We start from the raw sequence: 14269 nt of genomic DNA, 5'->3' as shown, positions 1-14269 counted from the left end.
CATGGACAGCCTTCTGTGTCAATGAATTCCAGATTCACCATCTTCTGACCAAAGAAATTCTTCCTCATCTCCTTCTTGAAGGCACGTTCTTTAATTCGGAGGCTGTGCCCTCTGGTCCTAGACTCTCCCACTAGTAGAAACATCCTCTCCACATCCATTCTATCCAGGCCTTTCACTATTCGGTAAGTATCAATGAAGTCCCAAGAAACCAAAGGTGGTGATGAATCTTCATGTGTTTGTTGTGATGAGGCAGTGTTGTTTGGTGCAGATTGGCACTGGTGCAGATTGGTCTGGCTGCAAAGCCTGTTCTCAACAGGGATGTGGACCTGGCCTCTGAATTAGTGCATTCCAAGCACCTTCTGCCTTCTGCAGCTTAACAATGGAGGCTGGAATGGACGGTTCTGGAGTGAGCCTAACATAATGGTCCTGTAGAGGTGGAGAGGAATGTCGGCTGATGGTGATCTGTACCTATAAATTAGACGGGCTGATGGAGAAGGGGGTCATACAATGCACTGACAGACTGCAATCCTTTTCAGGCACAAAATCCTCAATTTCTCAACCAAATTAACTGGGACAATTGGTTTCTGGTTGCTTGGCTTTGTTTTATTTCCAATAAGTTGCTCTTTAAATTTAAGGAACATTTTGATCAGGAAGATAGACACACAGGGAGTGCTGGAGTAACTCAGCTGGTCAGGCAGCATCTCTGGAGAAAAAGGATAGGTGACGTTTCAGGTAGGGGCCCTTCTTTAGTCAAAAGAAGGGTCCCAACCTGAAACATAACCCATTCCTTCTCTCCAGAGATGCTGCCAGACCCGCTGAGTTACTCCAGCACTTTGTGTCGAACTTTGGTATATACCAGCATCTGCAGTTCCTTTATACATATTTCGATCAGGAGTCCAATTAAAATAAATGCATTGAAAGTCTTAAATTAGTTTTGAAATTACCATTCAAAGTTTCCAGTGAAAGGTGTTACAATGTCCAGTTAAGTATTAAATTATTTTATCGAAATTATTTAGTTAAAACTGTATCTCCACTTAAGAAACAATGGAATTTACAAGGTAAAATTTACATTCTTGGCAGTTTCAATATTACAATACTTCCTCATTGATCGCAGCGCTGCATGTATGACCTAATGAATACCCTGAGACGTACTGTTCTTACTCCTTATCTAGGCTGCTGAAAATAACGCTACTGGTGTGGAGTTCGATGTGGAGTTCACTGCAGATGGGGTTCCTATTCTGATGCACGATCACACTGTGGACCGCACAACGGATGGTACCGGCTCTCTGGATCACTTGACCTTCGAAGATATCCGGAAACTGGACCCAGCAGCCAAGCACAGACTACAGTACGTAATCACACAGACTGCAGTCTGTAATCAGAATGTAATCACACAGAGTACAGTCTGTAATCAGAATGTAACCACACAGCCTACAGTCTGTAATCAGAGTGTAATCACACAGAGTACAGTCTGTAATCAGATTGTAATCACAGCCTACAGTCTGTAATCAGAGTGTAATCACAGACTACAGTACATAATCAGTGTACTCACACACCACAGTACGTAGTAAGTGTAATCACACAGACTACAATCTGTAATACAATACAATATATCTTTATTGTCATTGTACAGGGGTACAACGAGATTGGGAATGTGCCTCCCATATGATGCACATCAGAGTGTAATCACACAAACTACAGTCTGTAATCACTGCCGTCACAGATACCACTTTACATTCAGGGGCCAAAATCAGTGACAACAACATTACATTCTTTTATTCGAATGCAATATTATTTTAATAATAATATTGTTATTATCGACAATATTAATGATTTAAATTATTTTAAAATACTTAACTGGATTGCAGGCACTTAAAAGAAGCCTTAAGATTTTTAAAAAAATCCTATTCCATGCCATGCAACATCTTAGAAGAGTTACAGTGAATGATGTGGGTTGTGTAACTGTAATCAGGAGGTTGTGTGGTTATAGTCTGGTGTTGGCTCACATGAGGCATCTTGCAGACATGAGTTTGTCTGGAAGAGTCTGGAACTCTGCTGCACAGCTCCTGCCACTCTGGTGCACTGCCCCTGCCACTCTGCTGCACAGCTCCTGCCACTCTACTCTGCTGCACAGCTCCTGCCACTCTACTCTGGTGCACAGCTCCTGCCACTCTGCTGCACAGCTCCTGCCACTCTACTCTGCTGCACAGCTCCTGCCACTCTACTCTGCTGCACAGCTCCTGCCACTCTGGTGCACAGCTCCTGCCACTCTACTCTGGTGCACAGCTCCTGCCGCTCTGCTGCACAGCTCCTGCCACTCTGCTGCACAGCTCCTGCCACTCTGGTGCACAGCTCCTGCCACTGGTGACATTTATATTGCCAAACAGCTCCAATCTTGATTCCAAATGCCATCACCAACTTTTGCAGACCAACCGTAGAAAGCATTTTATCGGGATGCATCACAGCTTGGTTTGGGAACAGCTCCATCCAAGATCGTACGAAATTGCAGAGAAATGTGGACGCAGCCCAGGCCATCACACAAACCAACCTCCCATTGACTCCATCTACACCTCACGCTGCCTCGGCAAGGCCAGCAGCCCAGACCATCACACACACCAACCTCCCATCCATTGACTCCATTTATACCTCGCGCTGCCTCAGCAAGACCAGCAGCATAATCAAGGACAGATTGTACCCCGGCCACTCCCTCTTCTCCCCTCTCCCATCAGGCAAAAGGTATAGAAGTGTGAAAACGCACACCTCCAGATTTAGGGACAGTTTCTTTCCAGCTGTTATCAGGCAACTGAATCATCCCACCACAACCAGAGAGCAGTCCTGAACTACTATCTACCTCAATGGTGACCCTCGGACTATTTTTGATTGGACTTTACTGGCTTTATCTTGCACTAAACATTATTCCCTTATCAAGTACTCTACAGTGAAAATGGTTTGATTGTAATCATGTGTTGTCTTTCCACTGACTGGTTAGCGCACAACAAAAGCTTTTCACTGTACCTCAGTACATGTGACAATAAACTAAACTGAACTGTATGAGTGGACTTCAGGGCACCTCCCTGGCACCTCCCTGGCACCTCCCTGGCACCTCCCTGGCACCTCCCTGGCACCTCCGGGCTTTGGGAGCAGACAACGCACACGACCACAGTCTAGATTTCTTTCAAAGGATCCAATGCCTTTGGGATCCTTTGAATACTTAGTAGACCTGTTCCAAACCTGTTCAATAGTGTGAAGATTGCCGGTAAGCTAGCAATACATTAAAAAATAAGAGTTGTGTAGGCCACAACTCAATGTTGTGACTCAATCCAATGTGACTCAATCCAATCACTGTTGTACAGATGTAGGCAAAGATCTCAGATTGGCACCCCCATCCCCATCCCAACACGTATCACAAGTCATTTATGTTTATATTGCATAAGGTGAATCATGAAAACTGAAAATAAGAAATTATTTTTCATATAATAATTATTGCACAATTTGATATTATAATTATATTCTCAATGCCCAGATGATTTTTGTTCTAAACAAATCTCTGAGTAGAAGAAACATTGTATTTAAAGCCGCTTAAACAAGATTTTTCTAATTATTTTCCATTCTGTCATTGTTGACATGCCTATTGGACATATTGAAAATATTGTAATATTGTTAACTCTCTTTATAAGATAATTAAACTGATAGCATGCCTTGGTTTTGGCAATGAGTTTGCCAAATTCAGAATAAAGTCACGCAATTCAGTGTTTATTTCCTGTTAATTATTCAGGTGTTTATTTGGACCTTTGTTTTGCAGCAAGAAGTTTCTAGGTGAGAAGGTCCCAACTCTGAGAGAAGCTCTCATAGAAATTCTCAAAACCAACATGACAATTTACTTTGATGTCAAAGGTCACCCAGCTCAGGTATAATGTCTTTTTATGTTTGATTTTAGAGAGATAAACAGTACCGAAAAAACTCCTTCAATCCCTTTCTCTATGCCAATCTTTATGCCTTTCTATACTTATCCCATTCGCCTGTTTTCTTGGTTCTCAATTCCATATTCTTCCACATACTATTCATTTAGGTACTATCCAGCTGTCTCTTAAATGTTGTTATTGTTCCCATCTCGATCACCTTCTGCGGCAGTTCATTCAAAAGAGGACCAGCCACAGGATACTGTGTAAATCTGTTGGTCCCCTTTATGTGGTGACTCTTTGCATAACTTGGGTATGCAAGCAAAGAATATCACTGTGACTTGCACATGTGACAAAGTATTCATTCATTCATTCATTCAAATGGAGTTTATTGTCATGTGTACAAGTCCATTAAGGTATAGGTACAATGAGAATCTCTTGCAGCAACATTAGAGACTCACAGACTCAGACAACACACAAATACATGAATTAGTAATAAATTATAAATTCTACAAGATAGTGAAAAAGATACAGTGCAAAAATACACGTTAAAGAAAGTCCAAAGATGCTATCAATAGGCATGTGGATGTGCAAGGAAAAAAGGGGTATGAATTATGTTCAGGCAGATGACATTCATTTATTTTGGCATCACGTTTGGCATACACGTTGTGGGCTTCGGCCATCTGTGCTGCGCTGTTCTATGTTCTGTAGTGGTGCTAGAAGTGGGCTGCAGAGATTGCTTTTTGAAATAAGATTAGGGCTGTGTAGGACTGTTCAAGATCCTAACAATTGTAGGAAATAGCTGTTCCTTAACCTGCGGAACGTTAGGCTTCCGCACCTCCTGCCCGATGATTGCAGTGAGAAGAGGCATGGCCCAGATGAAACATAGAAACATAGAAAATAGGTGCAGAAGTAGGCCGTTCAGTCCTTCGAGCCAGCACTGCCATTCAATATGATCATGGCTGATCATCCTAAATCAGTACCCCGTTGTTGCTTTCTCCCCATATCCCTTGATTCCGTTAGCCCTAGGAGCTATATCTAACTCTCTCTTGAAAACATCCAGTGAATTGGCCTCCACTGCCTTCTGTGGCAGAGAAATCCACAGATTCACAATTCTCTGGGTGAAGAAGTTTTTCCTCATCTCAGTCCTAAATGGCCCACCCCTTATTCTTAAATTGTGACCCCTGATTCTGCACTCCCCCAACATCGGGAACATTTTTCCTGCATCTAGCCTGTCTAATCCTTTAAGAATTTTATATGTTTCTATGAGATCCCCTCCCATCCTTCTAAATTTCAGTGAATACAAGCCCAGTTGACGCATTCTTTCATCATTTGTCAGTACCGCCATCCCGGGAATTAACCTGGTGAACCTACGCTGCACTCCCTCAATACCAATAATGTCGTTCCTCAAAATTGGAAACCAAAACTGCACACAATACTCCAGGTGCGGTCTCACCAGAACCCTGTACAACTGCCGTAGGACCTCCTTGCTCCAAAACTCAAATCCTCTCGCAATGAAGGCCAACATGCCATTAGATTTCTTCACTGCCTGCTGTACCTGCATGCTTACTTTCAGTGACTGATGTACAAGCACACCTAGGTCTCGTTGCACCTCCCCTTTTCCTAATCTGACACCATTCAGATAATAATCTGCCTTCCTGTTCTTGCCACCAAAATGCGTAACCTCATATTTATCCACATTATACTGCATCTGCCATGCTTCTGCCCACTCACCCAACCTATCCAAGTCACCATGCAGCCTCATAGCATCCTCCTTGCAGCTCCCACTCCCACCCAGCTTTGTGTCATCCGCAAACATGGAGATGTTACATTTAATTCCCTCGTCTAAATCGTTAATATATATTGCAAATAACTGGTGACCCAGCACCGAGCCTTGTGACACCCCACTAGTCACTGCCTGCCATTCTGAAAAGGACCCGTTAATTCCTACTCTGTGCTTCTGTCTGCCAACCAGTTCTCAATCAATGTCAATACCCCCAAAACCTTGTGCTTTAATTTTGCACATTAATCTCTTGTGTGGGACCTTGTCATGGTGGGGATAATAGATGCCAGATATTAACTGGATGGTGTGAAAAATGTACTCTTCTCACTTTAAACCTATGCCCTCTAGTTTTAGATATCCCAATGATACAAAAGAGACAGGAGCTCTCCACTCTATCTTTTCCTCTCATATTATATACACCTCTCAGTCTCATTCACTCCAGGGAAAACGGATACAGCCTATCAAATCTCTCCTGATAACATAAACACTCCAGTCCAGACACCCTTGTGAATCTTGTCTGCATCCACACTAACATAATCACATCCTTTCTGCCGGGTGGTGACCAGAACTGCACACAATACTCCGTGCCACCTAATCAGCCTTCGATACAACGGAAATATGATGTCCCAACTCTTGCACTTAGTCAATGAAGGCAAGCTTCCGTATGCTTCTTCACCACCCAATCTAATCACCACCCCGAGGTTCCTCTGTTCATCAACACTCCCAGGCACTGCGCTGGTTTAATGTCCCAAAATGCATCCCTTTTCTTTGAGTTAAATTCTGCCTGCCATTCCCTTGCCCACATTCTCAGTTGAACAATATAATCTCATATTTTACAACCTGCTTCGCGGTCCACGATAACAACATGTGCAAATGCACTCCCCATGCCACCTGCACACTTAGCCAAATCATTAGCATGGCTGCAGATCAAGTGGGGGCCGAACACGGATCCCTACAGCACATCAGTGATCAAAGGCCCCCAGTCTGAGAAACAACCCTCCCTCCTGCCAGGTGCAGTTCCACAGGTCAGGCGGGTGGGAGAGAGGTATTTATTCACAAAATGCTGGAGTAACTCAGCAGGTCAGGCAGCATCTCGGGAGAGAAGGAATGGGTGACATGGGAGAGAGGTGTTCTGTAGATTTTTTTTTAGATTTAGAGATACAGCGCAGAAACAGGCCCTTCGGCCCACCGGGTCCGCGCCGCCCAGCGATCCCCGCACACTAACACTATCCTACACCCACTAGGGACAATTTTTACATTTGCCCAGCCAATTAACCTACAAACCTGTATGTCTTTGGAGTGTGGGAGGAAACGGAAGATTTTGGAGAAAACCCACGCATGTCACGGGGAGAACGTACAAACTCCATACAGACTAGCACAATATGTCTATCAACATGAATGAGTAGTGTACCCCTGCCTCCCAGGCACTTTCTACTTCTGCTGCCCCACTTTTCTTTCTCTCGTTACCTAAATCCATCCATCCTGCTCTATTTCCTCTAGGTTTGTCACTTCTTTTCCTCTCTTTAAAATCATTGTCACACAAATACCTCAGTGCATTTCCCTGGGTCACTGTTGCTACTGATCTCTGCCTGTCCTAGTACGGCAATCCCCAATCACTTCCTTTGTGGCTGAGTAAATGTCAGAATTGAAATAATGTTTCAATCATAGATATGACATGACTGCAGAATTGTAAGCGAGTGTCTGATTTGTTTGTTTTTCAGGCTTCTACTGCCTTGAAAGAGATGTACAAAGAGTTTCCTGAACTGTACAACAGGAGTGTTGTGTGCTCCTTTGAAATAATGGTCATTTTCAAGGTATTAAAATGTTTAATCTCCATCATAGCAACTTATTGTTAGTTCTGTAATAGCACTTGGAAGTTGTGGAGGATTAAACAAAGCTGTCACGGATATTTTTACATGCAAATTGGTTGATTTTGCATTTGAAATCATGCACAAATGAATTGATGCGTACGAAAAATAACTAGATGCTGGGGTTTAAATCGAAGGTAGTCACAAAACACTGGACTAATTCAGTCTGAAGAAGGCTTGACCCGAAACGTCACCCATTCCTTCTCTCCTGAGATGTTGCCTGACCCGCTGAGTTACTCCAGCATTTTGTGTCTACAAATGAATTGATGATATATTTGTTTCTTTCACGCACAATTGCAGATGAGGCAGGCTGACCGGAATGTGATCACAGCCCTGACCCATCGACCCTGGACTCTGAGTTACTATGGGACCGGGAAACCCAAATATGATGGCTACAAGCAATACGTGTACATGTTTCTGGATGTGGTTCTGGACTGGTCCATCCACGCCTTCTTGTGGAAACTGCTTGGTGTTTCTGCATTTTTAATGCAGAAGAATTTCATATCATTGTAAGTATCAGAACATTTTTACTGTTTCTTTAAAAACATATTTAGTTGCTCATGGAGTTTTAATAGTACCCTCTGAATCATTTAATTAAAATTACCCCGTGAGAAATGTAAAAAAGCCTGATAGCACATTTTGATTTGAGTCTGTTTGTGATGAGGTAATGAGATTATTAAAATCAATCCTTTGCGTTGATGGGGATAAAAGTTGTACCCAAATATGGGCACCGTGTTATGGGAAACATGATGTCAAGTTTGAAAGGGCACAGAGAAGATTTACCAGGATGCTGCCAGAATATGAGAGCCTGAGCTACAGGGAGAGGTTGGGCTCTATTCCTTGGAGCACAGGAGGATGAGGGGTGATCTCATAGAGGTGTACAAAATCACATGAGGAATAGATTGGGTAAATGCACAGTCTTTTGCCCAGAGTAGGGGAATCGAGAACCATAGGACATAGGTTTAAAGTGGGGGGGAGGGGAGGGGGGGGGGATATTTAATAGGAACCTGAGAGAAAATAGGTGGAGGAGCAGGTATTGTCAAGAAAGCAGGGACCCTGCAAAAGAACGTGGACAGGTTGGGAGAGTGGGCAGAGAAGTGGCAGATGGAATACAGTGTAGAAAGTGTGGCGTCATGCATTGTGGTAGTAGGAATAAAAGCATAGGCTATTCTCCAAATGGGGAGAGAATCCATAAGCAAACACCCATAGTCTCTCTCAGGTGGAGGATTCTATAAGTAGAGGCCATAGACCTGAGGTGAGAGATTTAAAAGAGAAACTTCTTCATCACAGGATAGTCTATATGTGGAATGAGTAGCCAGAGGAACCTATAGAAGCAGATATAATTATGACTTTTAAAATACATTTTAAAAGACAGGTGCATGAGTAGGGAATGAACAGATAATGTTTCCGGTTGGGACCATTTTTTCAAACAGATAGAGTTGGGGCTAGGATAAAGCCAGGTAAGTGATGGGTGGATACAGGTGAAAGGAATGATTGATAGATGGGTGCAGTAAGTGACAAAAGCTGGAGGTGAACAGGACAAAAGGGGGGTGCCAGATACTGCCAGAGGGAGGGATATGGGCAGAAGGGGACGGAGAGGTGAAGGAGTGGAATGAAAGGGAAAAGGAGGGTGGGAAATAAGTGAAAGGTGGTGAAACGGCAACAGAGTGGGAGGGGTGGTGGACTCCATCCAATGTGTTGATCCTTTACATGGATAAGTCAGCTAGCTTATTACACTTCCACAATAGTTGTAAAATATCAGTTATCAAAGACTTATTACATTTAATTCTGTTGGAGAAAAGAAGTTCTTCCAAACATTTTGTGACTAGTTTAAAGGCCAGCTCAACAGAGCCTCCATTTGCACTTATCCAAATGTCTTTTAAATGTGTTATGGCATCACATCACCTGACAAATCATTAGGTCAGATGGAAGTGACAAGAGTTTCACACCAGTAACGTTACATGTGGATACACCTAAACATTTTGTGGGGGGTCATTAGATCTTTGCAACCTAGTATTGTACATATTTCCTCCAAATATCTGACAATGGGCAATTTTGGACCATTATATATATCCAAGTCAACATCTGGCATGTTATTGTACAGTACTCTTAGTATGTTTAACTACCATTGGACACACTGTTAATTGAAAATACGATACAATATGATAGAATTTGTTTTATCCCAGAGGGAAATTGATCTGCCAACAGTCATAGAACACAAACACAAAATACATGGAACGTGAAATTAAAGTGATGAGTGGAAAGGATTGGGATATGTGCAAAGATTGGGGAGGGGGAGGGGGGGTTCAGTCTCAGTCTCAGTCTCAGTCGACCCCACGACAGAAGGGGGAGGAGTTGTACAGTTTGATAGCCACAGGGAAGAAGGATCTCCTGTGGCGTTCTGTGCTGCATCTTGGTGGAACCAGGCTGTTGCTGAAGGTCCTCAGGTTGACCAGTGTGTCACAGAGGGGGTGAGCTGTATTGTCCAAGATGCTCCGCAGTTTGAGGAACATCCTCCCCTCTAAGACAACCTCCCATGAATCCAACTCCACCCCAGGACAGATCCAGCCTTCCTGATGAGTCTGTTAATAAGTATGCAATTTTTATTCCCCAAATATTCCTGCCCTTTTCCGCAACTATTGATATCTAAAATATTTGGATAAATTCCTCCAATTTTCTTAATGTATAGAAAATTAAAACACTTACCTCAGGGAGTCCAACTGCTATTTGCATATCCTGTTCCAAACTGTTGACAGCATGTCCTCATAAATTCAATTGTGAAACTGGCGTAGACCGATCAAACAAGATCTTCACAGGTCATGGCTTTGTTTAGGTCTGAAGAAGGGTCCCGACCTGAAACCTCACCTATCCATGTTCTCCAGAGATGTTGCCTGACCCACTGAGTTACTCCAGCACTCTGTGAAACGTCACCTATCCATGTTCCCCACAGATGCTGCCTGACCCACTGACTCCAGCACTCTGTGAAACGTCACCTATCCATGTTCTCCACAGATGCTGCCTGACCCACTGAGTTACTCCAGCACTCTGTGAAACGTCACCTATCCATGTTCTCCACAGATGCTGCCTGACCCGCTGTTACTCTAGCATTTTGCGTTATTTTGTGTAAACCAGCATCTGCAGTTCCTTGTGTCTGAGATTTTTTTTAAAATCTACTCAAATCTTTGTCAACTGGGGTGCAACAATTGAGCCAGATTTCATCAGGCCTTTTAAAAAATACAATCACTTAAAAATAACTTGTTTTAAAGTGAGGTTGCCAATTATTGTTCTTCCAGTGTTGGGACTTGCACTTAGATCTGGCCTTGTGCCAGTTGACAAATTCTGATGGGATGTTCGTCGCATTCGTAGAAAGTTATGTCACATGGCTAGTTTCTGAAATGACTTGTGAACTATATTACTTGTGGATGATCAGCCGTGATCACAATGAATGGCGGTGCTGGCTCGAATGGCCGAATGGCCTCCTCCTGCACCTATTGTCTATTGTCTATAAAACACTGTGCAGCATGTTGAGAAACCTGGGTCTTTGATATTCCATTCCATCTTGATCTGCTGCAAGATGTTTGATTCAGCAAGTTACCCAACTAGAGCCAAAAGGATTGAGCTCCAGAGATGGTCTTCGTTGTATGTAGTGAGGAAAGTTGAATGCAGGAGATTGTGGGCGATCTGATGGAGGTATTGAAGATTGAAGTTGAAAGGACCAGTCTCACTCCCTCAGGCAAGAGGTACAGAAGTTTGAAAACACGTACCTCCAGATTCGGGGATAGTTTCTTCCCAGCAATTATCAGGCAACTGAATGATCCTCTCATCGGTTAGAGAGCAGTCCTGACCTCCCATCTACCTCATTGGAGACCTTTGAACTATTTTCAATCAAACTTTATTGGACTTCAATGTTATATCTTGCACTAAATATTGTACCCTTTACCTGTATACTGTGAACAGCTTGCTTGTTTTCATGTACAGTCTTTTCTTTGACTGGATAGCATGCAAGCAAAAGCTTTTACTGTACTTCAGTAAACATGACAATAATAAACTAAACTATAGTGAAGGAATAGATAATTCCGTCACCTGAGAAAATAATATTAAAAAACGGGATGTGAACTTAAAGCTGAATAATTTGGGTACGATCTCAGAAAGTGCTTTCCTGTAAAAAAGGTTCTGGAAGCCTGAAAAGCTGTGCTTTCTATTAAATGATTGAACAGATTTTTTTTACAGATATTCCTGCTCCAGATTTTTAACGTTACATTTAATTTGGGGGTGATGGGGCGGGAACCTAACAATGTGCTCAGAACAAGTTCTTAATAATCTGTCTATAATTGCACCTATTATGAGGTCATGGTCGAAATAAATACGTTTGTACCTATAACAACCACAAATCAGATATGTCTCCATTCCATTTCATAAGACAGGACTTATCGGGTTCCTTACAAAATACACTTGGCAGCCTTCCCTGCTCACTAACTGAACGTGAATTGAGTGGCACTGACATCAGGAGGAGTGCAGAAAGTGATTAGTAGAGGAATATATGGAGGCATAACCTCCAGTTATGGAAAGGTGGAAAAGAATTAAAGGTTGCAATAGAATGGAGAAAAAAAAATATTGTTTTGAAATAGCAGTTTATTCTAAACATTGCGTGTTCACTTTCCACAGAGACTATGCTCGGTTTTGGGCTGACAGAGGGGTCGATTTGATTGCCTGGACAGTAAATTATGCAGATGAAAAACGATACTATGAAAATATCCTCCAGTGTCATTACATTACAGACACCCTTATTGAAAATTGTTCACCTCCCTGAAATTGGTATACATTTAATGGCCTAATTGTACTAGGGTTTAAACAGGTTATTAGTCTCTTTATTTGTATTTTGATCATGAGAAAGCTGACGAGTTTTGAGTTTGATAAAAATTCTTCAATAATGTGTTAATGATGCAGTCCATTGAACACAATGTCAGCGTTAAATAATGGCAGCAAGAACTAAACTTCTATTTCTTTCAACTTTTGTTTATCATTCCATCAGGGGATTAAATGGGCATTTGATGTAAATTGCACGGTTAAAGGGATTTTGATTCAGTGCACATGAATTTTATGGAGAATTCCTTCTCAGATCTCCTCTCACTAGATGCCATTTGGGTAATCAGTTTTGGATAGGCAGATGGTTGGTAGTGTGCAGATGAGAATGTGGAGTTAAAGGACCCTCTGCATTCTCTCTCACCAAACCGAGGTCAGCAATTACATTTTATATAGCTGCCCAGCATCCAAGAGATTAAAATCCACCGTTTATTTGTTCTGTTTGTCATCATTTCACACACTATTGATATTCAATATTACTTTAAAACAATTGTTTTAGGATGCTTAAAATAGTTAAATGATCAAAGGAGGCAAAAAAATACTTGCACTATTTCCAAATGAATGGGCAGTTTTAAAAGTTATGTAACTTGCTCAATTATACCCTTGATTGTGCGTGAAATTCTCCCATAACTTTTCATGTCAACACACTCCTGTACCTTTTTTTGCAATGAGCCTTCAATGGACGGGCAACAGACGGGCACAATTATTTACTCCCCTAATTCTGGAAATATTCCAAGCCGTTATCACGGATCGTGTAACTATATTTGTTGACCTTGATCAAACTGCACCAACGGTTATTCCTGAAGCTTTAAGCTTTGTGGGTTGGTTGTTTTACTGAGTTACCTATTCCGTTCGGCAGTGAAGGGAACTGCTAATGCACTATTTGCTCATCCGTACACTTTCTACCTCCGGAAAAATGGCAGACGTTCATCTTGCAGCTGTGGGCTGTACGTTTGTATTTCCTTTGATAGCAAACTCGGTGCATTAGATTGGCAACCATTATCTGCAAACTTTGCGGATGATAAAGCTCTTCTCAGGGTTGTATTTTAAATTATTTTTTAGGTGCTCATTTAAAAAATATCACTGCTTACTGTATGAATAAATATCTATGGTATCCAAACAGTTTGTGTTTCTTCAAAATTAAACAAGAAAAGCAATGTGTTTTAAGTTGTCAGGTTAATCTGCAGTGCCATGGTATGCCTGAATCTGGGAACTGAGGAATAGTGTATGTCTAACAACATGCTGAGGGTTAAGTACTGAAACATAAACGGGAGAATGTACTGAACCAATGTTCTAGTTCTAACATATTTGCTACAAACAAGATCGTGCAGAAACGTCATTAACTTGATAATTGGCTTCCACTAAAATTCCTAGTTTTAACAAGAAAATAATTAAAATACAGTTTTGCACTTTGTTCTACAAAATGACTGTAACATATGCACACAACTGGCTCAAAATGTTACTTGTATTATTTCACTGTCATTGGCAATTGTTGGACAGATTGGCTTGCTGTATGCTGATTACGTAACATGGGTAGATTTGATCATTTAGTGCTTTGTCCTATGAAAGAAGTCAATTTATCAGGAATTGATTTGGAAATAAAGGCTGATATGTTTAATTAAGCCTTATTTTTGCATTACTCAAAGTGCAGCAAAATATTGTTCATATTTGAACACTTCATGTATCCAGCAGTGGTTAAACGATTTGATCAATTCCTGGAGGGACCTCTCTTGAGATAATCACATTCCCTCTACATGGGCAGGCAACAAGCGTAGAAATCTGGATGTGCTTGTAATATTACTTGACAATGCGTACATCAGGTGTCAAGGTGAAATCACAATGATGGAGTTCTACTA

General features: G+C 41.8%; 1 protein-coding gene across 6 annotated transcripts in view; it reads left to right on the top strand.

The window, feature by feature from the left end:
- gde1 (glycerophosphodiester phosphodiesterase 1) overlaps positions 1-14269 on the top strand; it is a 28183-nt gene that overhangs the window by 10407 nt on the left and 3507 nt on the right. For 4 of the 6 annotated variants that reach the window (XM_078417546.1, XM_078417547.1, XM_078417542.1 and 1 more), the window contains exons 2-6: positions 1173-1348; positions 3803-3908; positions 7404-7496; positions 7851-8059; positions 12216-13982. In XM_078417546.1, the coding sequence (XP_078273672.1) occupies positions 1173-1348; positions 3803-3908; positions 7404-7496; positions 7851-8059; positions 12216-12360 (729 nt within the window). In that variant the 3' untranslated portion in view covers positions 12361-13982. Of the gene's footprint in view, positions 1-1172; positions 1349-3802; positions 3909-7403; positions 7497-7850; positions 8060-12215; positions 13983-14269 lie in introns of those variants that run through there. The other 2 variants (XM_078417543.1, XM_078417544.1) reach the window with 1 other exon arrangement.

The sequence above is a fragment of the Rhinoraja longicauda genome, chromosome 21 (genome assembly GCF_053455715.1).
Source record: "Rhinoraja longicauda isolate Sanriku21f chromosome 21, sRhiLon1.1, whole genome shotgun sequence".
NCBI classification, from domain to species: domain Eukaryota; kingdom Metazoa; phylum Chordata; class Chondrichthyes; order Rajiformes; family Arhynchobatidae; genus Rhinoraja; species Rhinoraja longicauda.
This window is presented reverse-complemented; position numbering and strand designations above follow the sequence as displayed.